The sequence below is a fragment of the Colossoma macropomum genome, unplaced genomic scaffold, assembly GCF_904425465.1.
Source record: "Colossoma macropomum unplaced genomic scaffold, Colossoma_macropomum, whole genome shotgun sequence".
In the NCBI taxonomy this organism is placed as follows: Eukaryota; Metazoa; Chordata; class Actinopteri; order Characiformes; family Serrasalmidae; genus Colossoma; species Colossoma macropomum.
Genome location: NW_023494803.1, coordinates 41,117,762 through 41,138,671, shown reverse-complemented (window position 1 = coordinate 41,138,671; position 20,910 = coordinate 41,117,762). Strand labels below are relative to the sequence as shown.

The 20,910-nt window shown below is 45.3% G+C and overlaps 1 protein-coding gene across 4 annotated transcripts in view; it reads right to left on the bottom strand.

Annotated features, from left to right (window-relative positions):
* ttc7b (tetratricopeptide repeat domain 7B) overlaps nt 1-20,910 on the bottom strand; it is a 32,792-nt gene continuing 11,882 nt past the window's right edge. For 2 of the 4 annotated variants that reach the window (XM_036592966.1, XM_036592967.1), the window contains exons 10-22: nt 20,557-20,640; nt 20,280-20,384; nt 18,097-18,214; nt 17,818-17,875; nt 17,497-17,569; nt 16,512-16,672; nt 14,563-14,679; nt 14,170-14,267; nt 12,638-12,844; nt 9,367-9,417; nt 3,951-4,091; nt 2,020-2,222; nt 1-443 (exon numbers count right to left, since the gene is read on the bottom strand). In XM_036592966.1, the coding sequence (XP_036448859.1) occupies nt 222-443; nt 2,020-2,222; nt 3,951-4,091; nt 9,367-9,417; nt 12,638-12,844; nt 14,170-14,267; nt 14,563-14,679; nt 16,512-16,672; nt 17,497-17,569; nt 17,818-17,875; nt 18,097-18,214; nt 20,280-20,384; nt 20,557-20,640 (1,638 nt within the window). In that variant the 3' untranslated portion in view covers nt 1-221. The remainder of the gene's footprint in view (nt 444-2,019; nt 2,223-3,950; nt 4,092-9,366; nt 9,418-12,637; nt 12,845-14,169; nt 14,268-14,562; nt 14,680-16,511; nt 16,673-17,496; nt 17,570-17,817; nt 17,876-18,096; nt 18,215-20,279; nt 20,385-20,556; nt 20,641-20,910) is intronic. The other 2 variants (XM_036592968.1, XM_036592969.1) reach the window with 2 other exon arrangements.

Genomic DNA, 20,910 nt, shown 5'->3' with positions numbered 1-20,910 from the left:
TTCAAATAAGCAGAAGGTGGACAGAAAGACGTTTGAGGCGAGTGATGATTTAGGCGTGCGGTTAGCATCATGCTAACTGGTGGGATGTAGGCTTCCTTTACCAGTTAACAACCTTAGCGTCGGTGCTAACGCTGCCTGATCAACTGTGTTTGGGATGAGGAAGGAAAGCTGTGCCGATCTGCCGTTCGGCTGAGCCGCTGCTCTGAGTGGGCGGGCGAGTCTCAGAGGGTGCGGGGGATGACGGTGAAGGGCAGCACGGGGCTGCTGGCCTCCAGCTCCAGCGCGGTGAGGAAGCACTCAGTGGCGGCAGCGTGGTTCCCCTGCGCCTGCAGAACCTCCCCTAGACTGTTCCACACAGAGTGCGCCGTGGAGCTCACCTGCACCGCATCTCGCAGAACCTTCTCAGCAAGACTGTATCTCTGCAGCTGGTGCAGAATCAGACCCTGAGAGAGAGAGAGAGAGAGAGAGAGAGAGAGAGAGAGAGAGAGAGAGAGAGAGAGAGAGAAAGAGAGAGAGTAGGCTGAATGGGTGGAGCTAAACTGCTGTAGGCTGAATGGGTGGAGCTAAACTGCTGCACACGGCTCACAGCTCCGCTCCTCTAGTTTAACATGATAACTGTGGCCCTATTTTTGCCTGAAACGGTGAACCCAAAGTAAAGGGGGCGCTGTTCACGCATACTTTGGACTACAGTCATGATCTCTGTCTCATTTGAAAGGTGACACTTTTGCCATCAGAATAATTGTACGAAGTAATAAACTACATGAATTCAGCCCGATTTTGACGTGATTTTCCAGTGTCCGGCCCGAATACGAGCCTCGGGAACGATGAATGGGTCTTGTAGTGTGACATAATCAGAGAACAGTGATGTGGTGTCTGTGACTCTCCATGAAACCCTGACAAAAAGTCCAGTGTGTCAGCATTATTTAAATTTTCCAGCCTAGTCGGACGTTTCCTACGACGTGGCTTTGACATTAACCAACAGGATGACGCAGCGCTCTCTGGAGGACGTCTGTAAACACGCTGAAGAGACAGAGCGACGCTGCTGCTGCAGATTTAAGATGGAACAACGAAACACAGGAAAGGTTCTCTGAGCTGTGGCAGCAGAACCCCCACATTTCTGGTGTTACCTTGAGGGAGAACCATGCAAAGAGTCCAAAGAGATAAATGTTGGAGACAAACATTTAATGACTGTTTACACACACAGAGAACCTGGTATCTACATTTATGTACTGCTCTCGATATACTGACATGTTAATGAGCTCAGGTTCTCTCTGAAGGACAGACGGCCCACACTGTCCTCTTCTTTCACAACACCAAACCTCCAGCATCATACTCAGAGCTTTTGATTGACAGTTTCTTGACACACCTCCACAATGATGTATGAACCTCGCCTAAGAACGTGAATGATGATTGGTCGGCATCAAATTTCTAGTGTTGCCAAATTTACGGCACTATGATCGCCCAGTCTGACACAGTGACCATTGTGAAAGACAAACATTGTGTAGTCTGATCCCAACATCAACCGATCTCTTACTCTTGTTGTGTTATCAGACCTCATGTTTTGGGCGATGGTGTCTCTGTGGAGGGGGAGAGGCTCTGAAGGTGAGGACACACAGATCTGCTGCCGTTTGCTCATTTGGTGCTGATGCTGCAGATGAGACGATCGTATCTGCTGGGAGTGACGGATCATAAAGCGGTTTGTGGGAATCGAACCGTGAGATTTCAAGCTTTCTAACGGTGTATTACATCACTGTGCTGCGGAAGTGTGCAGGTACCGGTACAGTGATCTAGAACAGGGTAACGTGGAATTTAAAGTGTTCTGATATCTCAGAGTTACATTTAAGAGATATTTCAGCTACATTAAGGCTAAACAGCGCAGACTGAACCTGCTCTGGTCCTCATGAGGTTTAAGAGCTGAAAGGTCTGAGCGGTCTGTGTCTGTGTGTCTGTGTGTGTGTGTGTGTCTGTGTGTGTGTGTGTCTGTGTGTGTCTGTGTCTGTGTGTGTGTGTGTGTCTCACCATTCTCTGCATGCTCTTGACGTGGGTGGGGCTGATGGACAGCGCCTCCTCGTACCAGCGCTTGGCCTCCTCAGTGTTTCCCCGCAGCTCGGCCACCTGCCCCTTCATAAACAGCACGTTATGGGACAGTGGGAACAAACTCGCAGCCTCCTGAGTGCAGGCCAGCGCCTCGGCCGGCTTCAGCATCCCGATATACACCTCCGCTAACCAGGGGAGAGAGAGAGAGAGAGAGAGAGAGAGAGAGAGAGAGAGAGAGAGAGAGAGAGAGAGATATTTAAATCATGATACTGATATTTCTGAACTCGGTGTAAATGTGGTGTAAATGCTGCGCCTGAAATGCGTTAGGAAGTCGTGCTGGACGAGTCAAGGGTGTTTTGTGATCAGAAGCAGCTCTACGCTGCCCCCTGGTCTAGGATAGAGATCAGACACAGCTCTACGCTGCCCCCTGGTCTAGGATAGAGATCAGACACAGCTCTACGCTGCCCCCTGGTCTACGACAGAGAACAGACGCAGCTCTACGCTGCCCCCGGTCTAGGATAGAGATCAGACACAGCTCTACGCTGCCCCCTGGTCCAGGATAGAGAACAGATGCAGCTCTACGCTGCCCCCTGGTAGAGGATAGAGATCAGACGCAGCTCTATGCTGCCCCCTTGTCTAGGATAGAGAACAGACGCAGCTCTACGCTACCCCCCGGTGGAGGATAGAGATCAGACGCAGCTCTATGCTGCCCTCTAGTGGAGGACAGAGTTTAGATGCAGCTCTACGCTGCCCCCTGGTCTACGATAGAGAACAGACGCAGCTCTACGCTGCCCCCGGTCTAGGATAGAGATCAGACACAGCTCTACACTGCCCCCTGGTCTAGGATAGAGAACAGAAGCAGCTCTACGCTGCCCCCTGGTCTAGGATAGAGATCAGAAGCAGCTCTACGCTGCCCCCTGGTCTAGGATAGAGATCAGACACAGCTCTACGCTGCCCCCTGGTCTACGACAGAGAACAGACGCAGCTCTACGCTGCTCCCGGTCTATGATAGAGATCAGACACAGCTCTATGCTGCCCCCCGGTGGAGGATAGAGAACAGATGCAGCTCTACGCTGCCCCCTGGTGGAGGATAGAGATCAGACGCAGCTCTACGCTGCCCCCTGGTCTATGATAGAGAACAGACGCAGCTCTACGCTGCCCCTGGTCTAGGATAGAGATCAGACACAGCTCTACGCTGCCCCCTGGTCTAGGATACAGAACAGATGCAGCTCTACGCTGCCCCCTGGTCTAGGATAGAGAACAGATGCAGCTCTACGCTGCCCCCTGGTGGAGGATAGAGATCAGACACAGGTCTACTCTGCCCCCTGGTCTAAGATAGAGAACAGACGCAGCTCTACGTTGCCCCCTGGTGGAGGATAGAGATCAGACACAGCTCTACGCTGCCCTCTAGTGGAGGACAGAGTTCAGACAGCTCACTGTTCTTAAACATGAGAACGTATAACATGAGAAGATAATTTGTATGTCAAATATTCTAATTTACTGCTTGATTTTTAAACTTTAATGACTATTTGAATATTCAGACTCATCTCTACTGTCTGGTTTGTAGGACTGACTATTGAACATTGTCATGTTTGAATATTTTATTGATATAATTTTGAATATTTGAATATTCTATAAGAATAAGGAAAGCTCAACATATGCATTTCACATTAATGATTAAATGAACAATTATTTTTAAATCATATCATTAATGTTTTTCCAGTTATTATTATTCTCAGTATTAATATTTATTAATTAAACTTGTTAAACAAATTAAACTGATAAAATAAAATGTAATAAGCATAAAATGTACTTTCATATAAAAGTACCAGTAAAAAGTCTCAGTAACTGAACTGCTTTTCAGTTTTAGAGTATTTTCATTACTGAATGTTCGACTATATAAATATATGTACCTGCGTGCAGCCATATCTGAGCGAGGGTCATCCAGGGGTGCAGGGGTCCCTGTTTGGGGGCGGAGCTCTGCAGGGACGAAGCGACCTCCGACAGAGCCTGCTCCACCCGCGACGCTGCGATGGAGGTGGCATGAACAGAACCTGCACACACACACACAGGCAGTCAGTAGCACCCTCTGCAGGTGTGGAGAATGTTTACTCCTACTGGAGCTCGCTCAGCAATCTGACCTCATCACTGCTGCACTACAGGCCCAAACATGGAAACGTTCACTGTGTAAAAACTAGAACATTTTACTGTCTAAACAGAAATTTTACACATCACAACACGCTTTTCACACATCGCTGCTGTCGGAACAAAACCTCGTATTTCCATTTTGTTGTTTTTCAGTTTCTGACAATGCAAAAGTACTGTTGCTCTTTGCATTGTGTGTAAATTTCATGATGAACGGACCAAAACAAATGGCCCAAAATTACTTGGCCAAAAGTCTGGTTCCATTGACGTACATTAAAAGTAAAGTATGTTTTTTCCTTCTCCTATAAAGTTACCATTTTGGAGATGCGAGGTTTTGTCAGCAGTGAAATGTCACCATACAAACTTGTCCTCTGGAACAATAAAGCTGATCTCTCCATCAATACTGCATGTCCAAAAGTATCTGGACAGTCCCACTGAGTGAGATCAGCTACCAACAGAACGGGACTCTGGAGCCGCTGCAGACAAGCCTAAAGCCCTGGATAGACTACAGGACCCTAAAAGTCCTGACAGACCATAACAGACTGAGCACCTCACACTGTCCAGCTGCTGTCTACTGATTTTTAAGTGACAAATATATTTATATTTATATAGGTGTTTAAAGGGGTCGTCGCCAAATTCTCAGAATGGATCACTGTCAAGACACTCAGTCTGATTAACTGCTCTACATATCCATATTTTTCATATTTTGAAAATTGAATGTTTTGAATCATTTGTGAATAATATTTCAGCCCTCAGGTGTTTTGAAACTTTGAAGGAAGTTCGGACGCTCCTGCACTATTAGACTAGATTACGCCTGGAGTCGAGTCAAAAACATCACACACGTTTGAAATTCTTCGACTGGTGTGAAACACGATCGGGAGGCAGTAAATCTGAGTCTGCGCCCTCACACACGACTCGACTTACTCTCCAACTGTCGACTCAGACTGACCCAAAGCCAAGGCAGGTTTATTTATAGAGCGCTGCTGTCGCTCAAAGTGATTTACAAATAAGAAAATACAAAGTGATTTAAAAATAATGGAAAATAGAAATTTAAAACATAGCAAAGAGCAAAATCATTAGTTTAATCCACTTAGGACAATAAATTGCTGTTACAGAGGAAAAGAGTCTAGAAACGCTAACAGTGTTTAAACTGAGCTGAAAGCTGCTCAAACAGGAACGTTTTCAGGCTGGTTTAAAGTGTCCAATGTCTAATGCTCTCTGTCCACTGGGTCCACTTAAGAGCAGCACAGTATCTAAACGCTGCTTCTCCATGTTTAGTCTTCACCTTCAGCAAGACTGACTGACCAGTTCCTAATGATCTGAGAGTTCTGCTCGGCTCGTATCGCTGCAGCAGATCAGATAAATACGCTGCTCCTGACCATTAAGACATTATAGAGCAGTAACAGCACCATAAAGGCTATTCTGGAACAGACTAGTAGCCAGTGTAAGGATTTAAGAATAAAGGCGGTGTCCTTCTTTTACTCCTAGTGAGACTCTGGCAGCTGCATTCTGAACCAGCTGAAGCTGTTTGATCGTCTTTTCTGGAGGTCCAGTTAGGAGAACATTACAGTGATCAAGCCCTGCTAGAAATCGCTGCCGAAATCTGCAGATGAGAGCCGACCAGCACAGACTCAGCCGTACTGAGATTCAGGGCTAAAATCGGGGTAGTGCCATGTAGTGTAACCCGGCCTAAAGGCTGCTGCACACCAGACACGTGCGTCGCAGCACGCTGATGTGCACCGGCGCTCCACGACTCCGTGCGCCACTCAGTGTTTACCATCATTATATTAAAGTCATATCGAAGGACAGAGAGCCACAGTACACCACACTGTGGCTTTAAAAGTCCACAGAGAGAGGCAGCCAGTCTTTTAGACAAACAGACAGATGCTAACAGTAAGTTACCTCAGCTAACGTTACTAGCCTAGCCTTTTTCAGCTCGACTGTCTGTGTAGAGGCAGAAAACGGACACTAAACGCTTTATTTCGCTCAATTTATAAAGAGCAGAGTGTAAAAATAAACCCAGTGTTATCGACTCTCCCCGCTGGTGTTCTACAGCAGCGCTGTTACGTGACGCTGGGCGACCCAGCACGTCCGGTGTGCAACAGCATTAAGGTCATCATGTCCAAAGCCCAGCGTGGGCACAGGTATAAAGCCCCCCAGTATTGGGCTGTGGAGCAGTGGAACTGTGTTCTCTGGAGTGATGGAGCTCCATCCAGTACCTTTGGGATGAGTTGGAGTGAGCCCGAACTGACCATCCAACATCAGTACCTGACCTCACTAATGCTCAATCAAATCCTCACAGCAATGTTCAACATCTAGACAGATCACTTTATTAACCCCAGAGGATAAACGTGTTAAAGTCGACTGTGACTGATCTCTCTGCATGTCGCCCTCAGTGCTGCTTTACAAACGACTCATAAACGCTGTGAGACGGATTAATTAAATCTGTATTCGATCATCTCAGATTCTATCACTGCAACACACAGAGCTTCAGCCTGACTGTAACACCCTGCTGCCCCCTACTGGATATATTTTGAACTGCAGTGATGAACTTCCTCAAATTTCTGGATAAATATGAAGCATAAATATGATTGTTTTTAAGGTTATTTTGAAGATGAGAAGTCCTAGTTTGGAAAAACGGACGAGTTACTAAAGCCTATAAAACACTATTTCCCGTAGAACCACTGCAGAGTTCAGCACTGCGGCACCAACAGAACATTCTGGAACTGATTTAGAGGAAACAGATGAGATCCAACATGCTGAGTTCATTGTGAAATATTTTTAACATCTCTAAAAAAATAAAATCACAGCTTGTTTCCACTTCAGGCCTGCAGTGTTTAACACTAACACTACATCAGATTTATGGGTAAAAAACTCTCACCTGTTCACACTAAATAACAGGTACTATCTACACACTGATCAGAGGGCAGTGCTTTAAACAGAACCTGGTTTAATATACAGATGTTTATGATAAATATAAGGGATTTTTTTCTCCTGTTTGAGCTGAAACAGTTCTGAGAGGATTCAGGGAAACAGGACTGAGGGTCAAAACTGAGGATCTCTGTCCATCAGCTCAGCGCACACACACACACACACACACACACACACACACACACACACACACACAGTGTTTTTTTGCATTTGTATTGCACTGTCCCTTTAAGACTGATTTATATAAATGACCTAAACTGCTGTAGGCTGAATGGGTGGGGCTAAACTGCTGTAGGCTGAGTGGGTGGGGCTAAACTGCTGTAGGCTGAGTGGGCGGGGCTAAACTGCTGTAGGCTGAGTGGGTGGGGCTAAACTGCTGTAGGCTGAATGGGTGGAGCTGAACTGCTGTAGGCTGAATGGGTGGAGCTGAACTGCTGTAGGCTGAATGGGCGGAGCTGAACTGCTGTAGGCTGAATGGGCGGAGCTGAATTGCTGTAGGCTGAATGGGCGGGGCTAAACTGCTGTAGGCTGAATGGGTGGAGCTGAACTGCTGTAGGCTGAATGGGTGGAGCTGAACTGCTGTAGACTGAATGGGTGGAGCTGAACTGCTGTAGGCTGAATGGGTGGAGCTGAACTACTGTAGGCTGAATGGGTGGGGCTAAACTGCTGTAGGCTGAATGGGTGGAGCTGAACTGCTGTAGGCTGAATGGGTGGAGCTGAACTGCTGTAGGCTGAATGGGTGGAGCTGAACTGCTGTAGGCTGAATGGGTGGAGCTGAACTGCTGTAGGCTGAATGGGCGGGAGCTGAAACTGCTGTAGGCTGAATGGGTGGAGCTGAAACTGCTGTAGGCTGAATGGGTGGAGCTGAACTACTGTAGGCTGAATGGGTGGAGCTGAACTGCTGTAGGCTGATTGGGCGGGGCTAAACTGCTGTAGGCTGAATGGGTGGAGCTGAACTGCTGTAGGCTGATTGGGCGGGGCTAAACTGCTGTAGGCTGAATGGGTGGAGCTGAACTGCTGTAGGCTGATTGGGCGGGGCTTAACTGCTGTAGGCTGACTGGGCGGGGCTAAACTGCTGTAGGCTGAATGGGTGGAGCTGAACTGCTGTAGGCTGAATGGGTAGATGTGTGTTAGTGAATTAGTTTAATTCACTGATTAAATAAAACTCAACAATCTGTCACACACTGTGAATTTCCCAAGATGCACCAGGCAGAGCTGAAGGGGCAGAGAGCGTAACCATGGAAGCCCATGCCAGGGGGAGGAGCTTCAAAGCAAAAGCAAAAGCACATGTGTTCTTAAAGAGACAGTACCGTCCTCAGAGCAGCGCTGCTCAGACAGCGACAGCGTGAATTCACTGTACAGGTCTGAACTGTAATCAGGCCTGCAGCTAATCATGATTCCTACAGCCCAGTGGCGCTGACCCGGTCCTCACACACCACCAGGTGGTCAAGACGAACCACAGCTGTAGTCTATTTATCTTTTGAGTATTATTAGTTCAACTGATCTAAATATCCTGTCCTTTTCAGTTTCTCTCTCTGTTCCGTTTGTACAAAATAAGATTTCTTGCAGCAAAACAGTAGAAGCCATATCGCCCCCTTCACTTCCTGTGGTGTATTACAGTCTGTCAGAATGATTGTGTTGATTATATGAACATTATAGAGTATTAATTTAAAAAAAAAAAAAATCTTGATCAATCTTGTTGACTAATAATCACTGACTAATAGTTGCAGCCCCAGTTGTAATATTTTTGAGTACTGTAATATTAATATAGTGCACTGTGTGAGAAGGACGCTGTCTCTTTAAGACCCTGCAGGACGCTGGGCTGGGGGGGCACAGAGACATGGATCAGAAGGTAAAAGAAGGCAGTGAGTCTAACACAGAGACAAAGAGTCTGTATGTGTGTGTACAGTAATAAACGGGTAATAAACAGATGCAGAGGGCAGTGTAATAATGAGGAGTGTGTATGAAGGCGTTTATAAATATGTGTTTCATGTTTTTTCTCAGATACTGAAAAACGTATCATTTGAACTTAATGTTGTTCAGACTGGAAACTAATTCAATGAAGAGGTCTGTGGTCCACAGTACTGCACACACACACACACACACACACACACACACACACACACACACGCAGATACATGTATGTGCGCGCGCACGTGTGTGTGTGTGTGTGTGTGTGTGTGTGTGTGTGTTTATGAACAGAGCGTTAGTGTTAGAGCTGAAAGGCAGAGCAGTGAGAGCAGAGCTACTTACAAACCCCAAAAAAGGTATCAAAACCATGAAAGTAAGCATCTGGAGGGTTTCCTTCGAAATCAAAACACAAAATAAACACAAACAGGGGAAATTACTTAAAAAAGGAAAAGAAAACAATGTTTAAGGAAATACAGAAAGAAATACAGCAGAAAGGAAATAGGTTCTCCCTCATTTTCCCCAGCAGAGTTCACAGGGTTCTAAAATTCCACAGAGCTCTGAGAGGAGGAACCGTGAAGGTTCTGCTTCCCAGCTTCTCACCGACTCCAGACCGGCGGCCATTCTCTCTCACATTAGAGCCACAGGTCAGCAAAATATCTAACTGCCAAATATTCTCCTCTCTGAGCCTGAATGGAGTCACTCAACATCTTCCTTTATCTGTAGTGCTGGAGCTACGAGGCTAACGAAGCTAACGAGTAAAGGAAGGTGATACACCACCAACTAGACACGGCTAGTTTACTTGTACAGCACCTCTCAGACACTGCGGTCATTCAGAGAGACTGACATCAGAAAGTACAAAATTCATTATAAATTACAATACAAATAGTAACATAAAACAGAAAGGAAATTAAAACATGATTAACACAAAACAATAGATTTCAAAAGAGAAGATAATCATAATTTAAGGTCAAATTAAAAATTAAACATTAACAATTAAATTAGGATACAATCCGATGACTGGAGTGTTTGGACTACAACAAATATTCCCCATAAAATAACACAAAAACATCACCTAACATACGGCACACATACAGAACATGTTTGTGTTGATTTTTGGGGAATATGTGTAGTACACTCTCAAAATTATGGTTCTTCAAGGGTTCTTTAGTAAAGACAGTGACTTTATATAGAACTATGAAAACTCAAAGAACCATCTGCATGCTTGACTGTTTCTTTGCATGGTGAAACGGTTCCTCAGTTTGATGGTTCTATATAGAACATTTAAAAAAAACACTTCTATATAGCACTAAAAATGGTTCTTCTACTATTACAAGCTTAACATCACAACAACAGCAGAACCCTTTTTGGTCCTATATAGAACCATTTTCAAAAAGGTTCTATATAGAATCAAATACACACATTCTCCATCAATCTGAAGAACAATTTCACCATGTAAAGAACCATTTAAGCATGCGGATGGTTCTTGGAGTGTTCATGGTTCTATATAGAACCACTGTCATTACTGAAGAACCCTTGGAGAGCCATCTTTTTTAAGAGTGTTGTAGCCTTTGGCCTACATTAGTCTACATTAGTCTACATTAGCCTACATTAGCCTCATAGCTCCAGCGCTAACACAGCGACGCGGCTGACTGACTGCAGTTCAGGTAAAGGGAGGCTGTTTTTGGCTGAACTGTCACTTTAAAGCTCATTTAATCTGAGCACATACAGACGAGTCAGACACAGAGACGACAGTCAGAACTCAGGAGTGACGGACAGTGGAGTGGACAGAGAGTGAGCTGACCTGCAGTGTGGGACAGTTAAATACCTGCGTAAAGATACCTGGACAGGAAACCTCGTTTACCATAATGACTCTCCGTCTCTCCTTCATCACCTACTTCATTTAGAACAGAGACCTTCGTCTGTCCACTGTTCTACTGACATTCCTGTGTGAAGCGCTCTTTATAATTAAAATCAAAAGTGCTACACAAATAAAGATCACTATTATTATCATTATTATTATTAGTAATATTATTACAATCTCTCTGGATCAGCACTGATCTGTGTAGATTCTGATTGGTGTACAGTGTCTGATAGAGAGTCGCTCTCTGACTCTCACTCTCTGGTTTAGTTTCAGTGTCAGTATCTCATTAAACTCACAGCAGTGCAAACAGGCTTCAGTCTGACCTGAGACCAGCTACACTAGATACACCTCAACACAACCTCAGTTAACTAAACCACAGTTAAACCGCAGTTAAACCAGTTAAACCACAGATAAACCAGTTAAACCACAATTCAACCAGAGTTAAACTGCAGGTAAACCAGTCTAACCACAGTTACACCACAGTTAAACCATAGTTAAATCAGTTAAACTGCAGTTAAATTAGTTAAACCAGTTAAACCACAGACTTCCCTCAGCAAAACCAAACATTACTCAAACCTGAAATCCTTACCAAAAACCCCATTTAAAACTAGGCTTAATCCCTGACCAGGACACTGACCCAAAGTAGATTTAAATAGTGTAAATTGACATCACTGGCAAAAATACAGATTGACTTATTATTTAGACATAAACTGTATAGAAACTAAAATATTGTCGCTATAGAAACAAAGTCAGTGTCATAATTTGACACATTCTGAAGACGCCAGCTGCCCAACTTCCTGCTAAACTGACCGACAGAGAGGATTAAACGTTATGAACACTCTGTTCTTCCTCTGTAAAGTTACTGTTTCAGAGCTACGAGGTTTTGATCCGACTGTGATGATTTATTGTTTATATAATACAGTTCTGTGACTGTACTGGGCTGCTGGCTCCCATCACTCCCACTCACATTTCCACTCACATTCCACTGTGAAGACTGTCAGAAATCCACATCATCACTCACAGGGTCCATCTCAAAACCAAACCCCCAACAGACCTCATCAGGTAGAACAGATGATTTCACTGCACTGGATACATGATTGGAATTCAATGCTATCCTGAACCTAACAGCCCTACTACAGCAGGTCTAACTGGAATTATGGGATACACAAATCCAGTCTCAGATCAGCCTAAAAGACCTGAACAGAGTTGAACCTCGTAATCACACAGCAAATCTCCAGCAAACCTGCAGCAGTAGCAGTGCAGTACAGTTAAAGGAGCCGGACTGGGCGGTTAGAGGAGCGGGATGAGGGGGTTAGAGGAGCTGGATTGAGTAGTTAGTGGAGCCGAATTGGGAGGTCACAGGAGCCAGATTGGGAGGCTAAAGATGCCAGATTAGCGGGTTAGAGGTGCAGGTATAGGAAGTTAGAGGAGTGGGATTAGGATGCTGTAGGAGCTGAGCTGAGCGATTAGAGGAGCAGGATTGGGAGTTCAGAGGAGCTGGATTGGGAGGTCAGAGGAGCTGGATTGGGGGTGTTAGAGGAGCGGATTAGGGGGTTAGAGGAGCCAGACTGAGCAGTTAGAGGAGCTGGATTGAGAAGTTAGAGGAGCTGGACTGAGCAGTTAGAGGAGCTGGACTGAGCAGTTAGAGGAACCAGTTAAGAAGGTTAGAAGAGCGGGATTGGGAGACAAGAGGAGCCGGACTTGGGGGTTGGCGGGATTAGGCAGTTGGAGAAAAGTCCAGTCGTGTGTTACTGGCAGCGGACGGACGCCGGCGAGGAAAGTGGTCACAGAAAGCGTGGCCCACTGGTCTGAACACTGCAGCGTCACTCTTGGGTGGAGGAGGAGGAGGACGAGGAGGAGGTGGGGGAGGAGGAGGTGGGGCAGGATAGAGGGATGGGAGAGCAAAGAGAGGAGAGGAGGAGAACTCAGACCCCACAAAAGAGGAAGAGGAGCGAGACGCTAGAAATAAAAACACAAAACAACATCAAAGAAAATGAATCAACCTCATAACAGAAGACTGAGAAAGAAAGACGAGACAAACAAACAGCATGAGAAATAAAGATGAAACAAAACATCATAAAATACTGTAAATAAGACAGAAAGAAGATCAAAGGGATACAGTGTCATATTTGAAGAGCTGGGAAAGAATTTCCTTCTCCAGGCTCCGCCCACAAATGTGTTCACCATAGCTACTGACATAGAACACTGACTCTAAATGTAGGTATTGTGATATAAACTGAGTCTGTTCTACAGTTTCTCATTAGGCTGAATGAATAACCGACTCTAAAGGTAGGTATTGTGATATAAACTGAGTCTGTTCTACAGTTTCTCATTAGGCTGAATGAATAACCGACTCTAAATGTAGGTATTGTGATATAAACTGAGTCTGTTCTACAGTTTCTCATTAGGCTGAATGAATAACCGACTCTAAAGGTAGGTATTGTGATATAAACTGAGTCTGTTCTACAGTTTCTCATTAGGCTGAATGAATAACCGACTCTAAAGGTAGGTATTGTGATATAAACTGAGTCTGTTCTACAGTTTCTCATTAGGCTGAATGAATAACCGACTCTAAAGGTAGGTATTGTGATATAAACTGAGTCTGTTCTACAGTTTCTCATTAGGCTGAATGAATAACCGACTCTAAAGGTAGGTATTGTGATATAAACTGAGTCTGTTCTACAGTTTCTCATTAGGCTGAATGAATAACCGACTCTAAAGGTAGGTATTGTGATATAAACTGAGTCTGTTCTACAGTTTCTCATTAGGCTGAATGAATAACCGACTCTAAAGGTAGGTATTGTGATATAAACTGAGTCTGTTCTACAGTTTCTCATTAGGCTGAATGAATAACCGACTCTAAAGGTAGGTATTGTGATATAAACTGAGTCTGTTCTACAGTTTCTCATTAGGCTGAATGAATAACCGACTCTAAAGGTAGGTATTGTGATATAAACTGAGTCTGTTCTACAGTTTCTCATTAGGCTGAATGAATAACCGACTCTAAAGGTAGGTATTGTGATATAAAGCGATTAATGGGGTTTTTAACAATGTTCTGTAAAGCTTGTCTAAACTCACAACAGCAGCTACAGAAGAACACATTTAAGGAGAGACCTGAAGGAACTGGAGTGTGTTAACAGCACAGACACACAGACTATCAGCAGAAAGTCAGAGGTCAGAGGTCAGGAATATACCCCTCAGGCCTGTGGAACACACACACTGCTGATACTGCTGTCACAGCAATGGGCGGAGTGTGTGTGTGTGTGTGTGTTTGTGAACCGTACCAGTCTCTGGGTCGCTGAAGTCTGGCAGGGTCATAGTGTTGAGCTGTCTGCGGTCAGCGATGGCTCTGTCCAGCAGACTGCTGCCTCGCCCTGAATCACTACAGACAGACATACAGACAGACAGAGGTTATTAGAGTGGAGCTGGTCTCTGATACAGAGCATTAGAGCGCTTTTTAAATGAAACAGTAGAAGCCATATCGCCCCCTACGCTTCCTGTGGTGTATTACAGTCTGTCAGAGTGACTGTGTGGATCATATGAACATTATAGAGGCTTTTTAAATGAAACAGTAGAAGCCATATCGCCCCCTACACTTCCTGTAGTGTATTACAGTCTGTCAGAATGACTGTGTGGATCATATGAACATTGCAGAGTGTGTGTGTGAGTGTATCTACCTGGGGTTGGTGAGGTTGTAGCAGGATTTCCAGATCTGCAGCATGTGTTTACAGGTCAGCAGAGCTTCTTCAGGCCCGCGGCACAAAGTCTCTAATTTGACTTTGGTAAACAGCAGCCTAAACACAAAACACACACTCGATATACACACTTACGTGGCTACTTTTTAATTAATCATTTATTTTCATTATATTCTTTCCCATTTGTCCCCAATCTGTAGTCATTTATTTATGACAGTATCCTGGTTCTTCTAAAAACTATTTTCTCATGGTTTGAAAAATAACAGCGATCAGTTTACAACACTCAGTTATTTACAGCCGACTCTGTCAACATCTGTACAAAGAGTTTTCAGGAATAAAGTATAAATGTCTGTATGACAGAAGTGTTGTCAGACTGCTGGACAGCGTACTCTTCAGTAAAGACTTCATCATTTCTGTCTCCTGCCATGTAAAATTGTTTACAGTGTCCTGGACTGGGTTACACTGGTCTTTAATAAGTTTTGTTTAAAGGTGCTGCAGAACGTAAAGCTGTGTTTTCGTTGGTGAAGCTGAATGAGTAAAGTTCAGTATCTGGAACTGACACACACTGAACCTCAGACTCTGCTGCCTCTCCTTCACACACTGACCCTGCTTTTGTAAAAGAGGCAGTAAAACGGGCCGATTCCAGAACCCTAAACTGTTACATAACAGTCTGAACTCATTAATATTCACACCCCCAAAATTCACATACACCCGCCCACATTCCAGCCCAGCGACACAACGACAACAGCAGCAATGAAAATGTCAGACTGTGTGCAGAAACGCAGCTCCAAGCTGTGAAGGAACATCGGAACTTTTTGTTTCCTTCACAAGAACCGAACTGTCAGCGGCTGATGATCATCTTTTATCCAGGCTGAAGGGCTTCCTGTTCGCCAGCTTCTTAATCAAATGTTCCACCTTAGAACGTAACTGCATTTAAGGTGGAACAGAAGATTCTCAAACCAAGCTGGCGAACAGGAACTTCAGCTCCCACATCTCTAACAGGATCCCGACAGCTGTAACTCAGAGCTGTTAGCTTCTCTGCTCATTTCACTCTGGACAGTTTCTCAAAGCTCGGACAGCATCGAGCAGCTTCGCTCAGCGTTTGACCCTGAAGAGACGCAGCTCCACCTTTATTAGCACCACAACCCCAACAGCAGCCTGTAAGCAGCCCTGCTGAGAGGTTTTATCAGTTTCTGATGGTTAAATCATCTTAAACTGAAGCTTCATAGTGAGCAGCTTTAACTTACTGTGTGTTGTTGTTGAGATCAAAGCGAGTAGCTAGTTTAGCTAACGTTAGCGACTAGCGAGCTAAACTAAACAGTATGAGGACCAGCTTATTTACACTGAGGGTCAGTTTATTTTCCTGCTGTGTTTATTTCCACATGTTGCTCCAGCCAATCAGAGCAGAGCTCATCAGATTATTCATGAGCCCCAAAAAAGGGAAAACAGCTCATTTCAGTCTAGGGCCAAATCACAGGGCTGTAAAACCACATCTGGGCATTTTTCACCCTGAACAAAGACAAACCCCTTCTCTGTAGAATCAGAGGACAGTTTTAAATGCTGAATAAATGTATATATGGCACCTTTAAGTTTGTGTGTGAAGTCTTCACTGAGTCCTTAGATACACTAGTTAGTTTCAAACTATCCGTACTAAATTTGATTGCAGTACAAATACACAGTCATGTCTTAACTAGTAACAAATAACCAATGTGCACATCGCTTTAACGTAACATATTCAGAACCATCAATAAACCCACTTCCATGGAAACGCGAAGGCAGCTTGCCATGACTTGATATCCAGCCTAGAAGAGATCTGATCTAAGAAACAAATCCGATTCGCCTGCAGTCTGAACACAGCCTAACTGTACACCAGCAAGGAGGAGCTACAGGACAGGGGGTTCTGATAATGTGGCCAGGGAGTGTACACTCACATGAAGTTCTCCGGGTACTCGCTGAGCGCCATCTCGATGATGTTGAGGGCATCGTGGTAATGTTTCTGGGCGGACAGCAGCAGCGCCAGCAGGTGCAGGGAGTGGACATCATCACCCTGTAACTGCAGAGCCTGCCGGACGTAACCCAGCGCCTCCGGGATCTACAGACACACAGGAGATACCCGTTGACCATCAGCTCTGATCAGGACCAGCACCATCAGCAGAACCTGATCTCAGAATCTGAATAGAGCATGATGGACAGAATGACATCCTCTGAGAGTCAATCAGTGCAAACAGAAGGAGGAGAACACGAGAGAAATTATACAGAACAGGAGGAGGAGAAGAGGAGGAAAACAGAGCTCTGAGATGGGGGGGTACTACGATCACCTGTTAGCCATGCATACCCACAATACACTGTGTGAGCAGAACAATAATAAAGAGAGCTGTTCAATCAAGCCAGTTTCCACTGCGGCACCAGCGAGCTTATTATCTGGCGCACTGCGCAGGGACGATGGCTGGGGTGACAACTGGGACAATGGATGGGGCTATTATGGGATGATTACTGGGCCGATTATTGGGGCGATGGCTGAAACGATAGCGAAGGCGATGGCTGGGATGGCGGCTGGGGCAATTTTTGGGACAATGGCTAGGGTGACGGCTGGAATGATGGTTGGCACGATTGTTGTGACGATGGCTGGGCTGATGGCCGGATGGCAGGGGTGATGACTTTCACAACTGTAGGGCCGATTGCTGGGGCAATGGATGGGACAATTGTTGTGAAGACAGCACAATACGGAACGGTGGATGGCAGGATGGCTGGAACAGCGGCTGGGGAGATGGCTTTGATGATTATTGGGGCGATGGCTGGATGGCTGGGACAATAGTTACATGCAGTTACTGTTATGTATGCCATGAGTGCATCTACTGTCCCTTCCTAACACACACACACACACACACACACACACACAAACACAAACAGTCTTACCTGGCGGGACACGGCTAACTGCAGCGCCAGATAGAACGCAGCCAGGTGATCTGTAGGAGAGAGAGACTGAGCCCTGAGAGAGAGAGAGAGAGAGAGAGAGAGAGAGAGAGAGAGAGAGAGAGTGTACATAAAACAACATTAACTCAACCTAAAGAACTATTAATTAAATTAACAGTATTTATTAATATTAATAAATTAATTAAATCAAATTAAACCTACTAATTATTTTGCTGAGTGTGGAGTGCAGCATTCACCTCCGTAATTATTCAGTAATTGCAGATTATAATAATCAGAATGTAAGAATATAATAAAGATCAGAACCTCTGAAACGCTCCCAGAGCTTTCCTCTGATACTCCTCCTGCAAACCCCGCAGAGACGCTGCACAGAGAAACACAGGAGCACAAGCACCATCACAATCAGAACAACAGTCACCATGACCACTGGCCGAGCGCGAGTGCCTTAATAGAGAATTTATTTTTGACAAATTTGGCACTTTAGTAAAGAACGATGGAGAACACAAATAATGAATTAATGATATAATAAACACTCTCTAAGCATAATAAACAGAACAGTATTAGTATTAGTCTGGCGTTACTCACCGTCTGTAGCCTTCAGGCTGTAAACGAGGCCGAGGGCGAGGTGACCTTTTGCCCGAAACTCCGGAGCTTTATCCTCCATATCCACCACCATCTTAGCAAAGCGCTCCCCCTCCTCCAGCTACAAACACACACACACACACACACACACACACACACACACACACACAAACAAACAAACAAACAAACAAACACAATAACACACACAGGTCAGTATTTCTTCAAAGTTATTACTTCTGTTCAATACCTTAAGTATATACATACAATAAATACATAGTTTATATATAGTAAACAAAGTAAGTGTTTTTTCACATTACATACATACATACATACATACATACATACATATGTTATGTGCAGAAAAAACTACGTGGCTGGAGCTAAACTGCTGTAGACTGAATGGTGGGGCTAAACTGCTGTAGCTGAATGGTGGAGCTAAACAGCTGTAGACTGAATGGTGGGGCTAAACTGCTGTAGCTGAATGGTGGAGCTAAACAGCTGTAGACTGAATAGTGGGGCTAAACTGCTGTAGCTGAATGGTGGAGCTAAACAGCTGTAGCTGAATGGTGGGGCTAAACAGCTGTAGACTGAATGGTGGGGCTAAACAGCTGTAGACTGAATGGTGGGGCTAAACAGCTGTAGCTGAATGGTGGAGCTAAACAGCTGTAGCTGAATGGTGGAGCTAAACAGCTGTAGCTGAATGGTGGAGCTAAACCGCTGTAGCTGAATGGTGGGGCTAAACCGCTGTAGCTGAATGGGTGGGGCTAAACCGCTGTAGCTGAATGGGTGGGGCTAAACTGCTGTAGCTGAATGGTGGAGCTAAACCGCTGTAGCTGAATGGTGGAGCTAAACTGCTGTAGCTGAATGGTGGAGCTAAACTGCTGTAGCTGAATGGTGGAGCTAAACTGCTGTAGCTGAATGGTGGAGCTAAACGTCTGTAGCTGAATGGTGGAGCTAAACAGCTGTAGCTGAATGGTGGGGCTAAACTGCTGTAGCTGAATGGTGGAGCTAAACAGTTGTAGCTGAATGGTGGGGCTAAACTGCTGTAGCTGAATGGTGGAGCTAAACAGCTGTAGCTGAATGGTGGAGCTAAACTGCTGTAGCTGAATGGTGGGGCTAAACGCTGTAGCTGAATGGTGGAGCTAAACAGCTGTAGCTGAATGGTGGGGCTAAACAGCTGTAGCTGAATGGTGGAGCTAAACAGCTGTAGCTGAATGGTGGGGCTAAACAGCTGTAGCTGAATGGTGGGGCTAAACAGCTGTAGCTGAATGGTGGAGCTAAACAGCTGTAGCTGAATGGTGGAGCTAAACAGTTGTAGCTGAATGGTGGGGCTAAACTGCTGTAGCTGAATGGTGGGGCTAAACTGCTGTAGACTGATTGGTGGGGCTAAACTGCTGTAGACTGATTGGTGGGGCTAAACTGCTGTAGACTGATTGGTGGGGCTAAACTGCTGTAGCTGAATGGTGGGGCTAAACTGCTGTAGCTGAATGGTGGAGCTAAACAGCTGTAGCTGAATGGTGGAGCTAAACAGCTGTAGACTGAATGGGTGGGGCTAAACTGCTGTAGGCTGAATGGGTGGGGCTAAACTGCTGTAGGCTGAATGGGTGGGGCTAAACTGCTGTAGCTGAATGGTGGGGCTAAACTGCTGTAGCTGAATGGGTGGGGCTAAACTGCTGTAGCTGAATGGGTGGGGCTAAACTGCTGTAGGCTGAATGGGTGGAGCTAAACTGCTGTAGGCTGAATGGGTGGGGCTAAACTGCTGTAGCTGAATGGGTGGGGCTAAACTGCTGTAGGCGAATGGGTGGGGCTAAACTGCTGTAGGCTGAATGGGTGGGGCTAAACTGCTGTAGCTGAATGGGTGGAGCTAAACTGCTGTAGCTGAATGGGTGGGGCTAAACTGCTGTAGCTGAATGGGTGGGGCTAAACTGCTGTAGCTGAATGGGTGGGGCTAAACTGCTGTAGCTGAATGGTGGAGCTAAACTGCTGTAGCTGAATGGGTGGAGCTAAACTGCTGTAGCTGAATGGGTGGGGCTAAACTGCTGTAGCTGAATGGGTGGGGCTAAACTGCTGTAGACTGAATCGTTTTCAAAAAGGTCCTTTTAGAGACTGAAAACTACCAAAAGTTGATAAATATGGTAATTTTGTTACAAATCCAGGATTTCCCATCATGCCCTGTACACACTCACCCAGTGCAGGTTTCCTATACAGAGCTTTACAGCCAGCAGGGGGATGGTGGGGTCATCAGGCTTCAGTCGAATACACTCCTTTAGCACCTTCACCGCACGCGCAGACTGCACACACACACACACACACACACACACACACACACACACACACACAGCACAAAACAATTCACAGTAGATACTGAACAATTCAGAGTAGATGATGAATAATTTATAGTGGATATTTAATATTCATAGTAGATACTGAATAATACACCTGTTTGAGGTGTGTGTGTCTCACCTTTCCTGCAGCCATCAGTGAGAGAGCGAGCTGGTACCACAGGTGAAACTCCTCAAACGCAAACTTCATGGCTCTCTCCAGACACTGAACACCCCCCCCACCCCCCCCCCACACACACACACACGCATACAAAATATTAAATTGTGTAAATATTATTGGGTGCTGATGTGTTGCTATAGTAACGGAGGCAGGGTGCTGACATGTTTCTGTTACTATAGCAACACATTAGCCCCCCCCCGTCTCCATTATTACAGCAATATGTTGTTGCAGTAACAGAGATGGTGTGCTGTTGTGTTGCTATAGTAACGTAGGTGAGGTGCTGATGTGTTGCTATAGAAACGTAGGTGAGGTGCT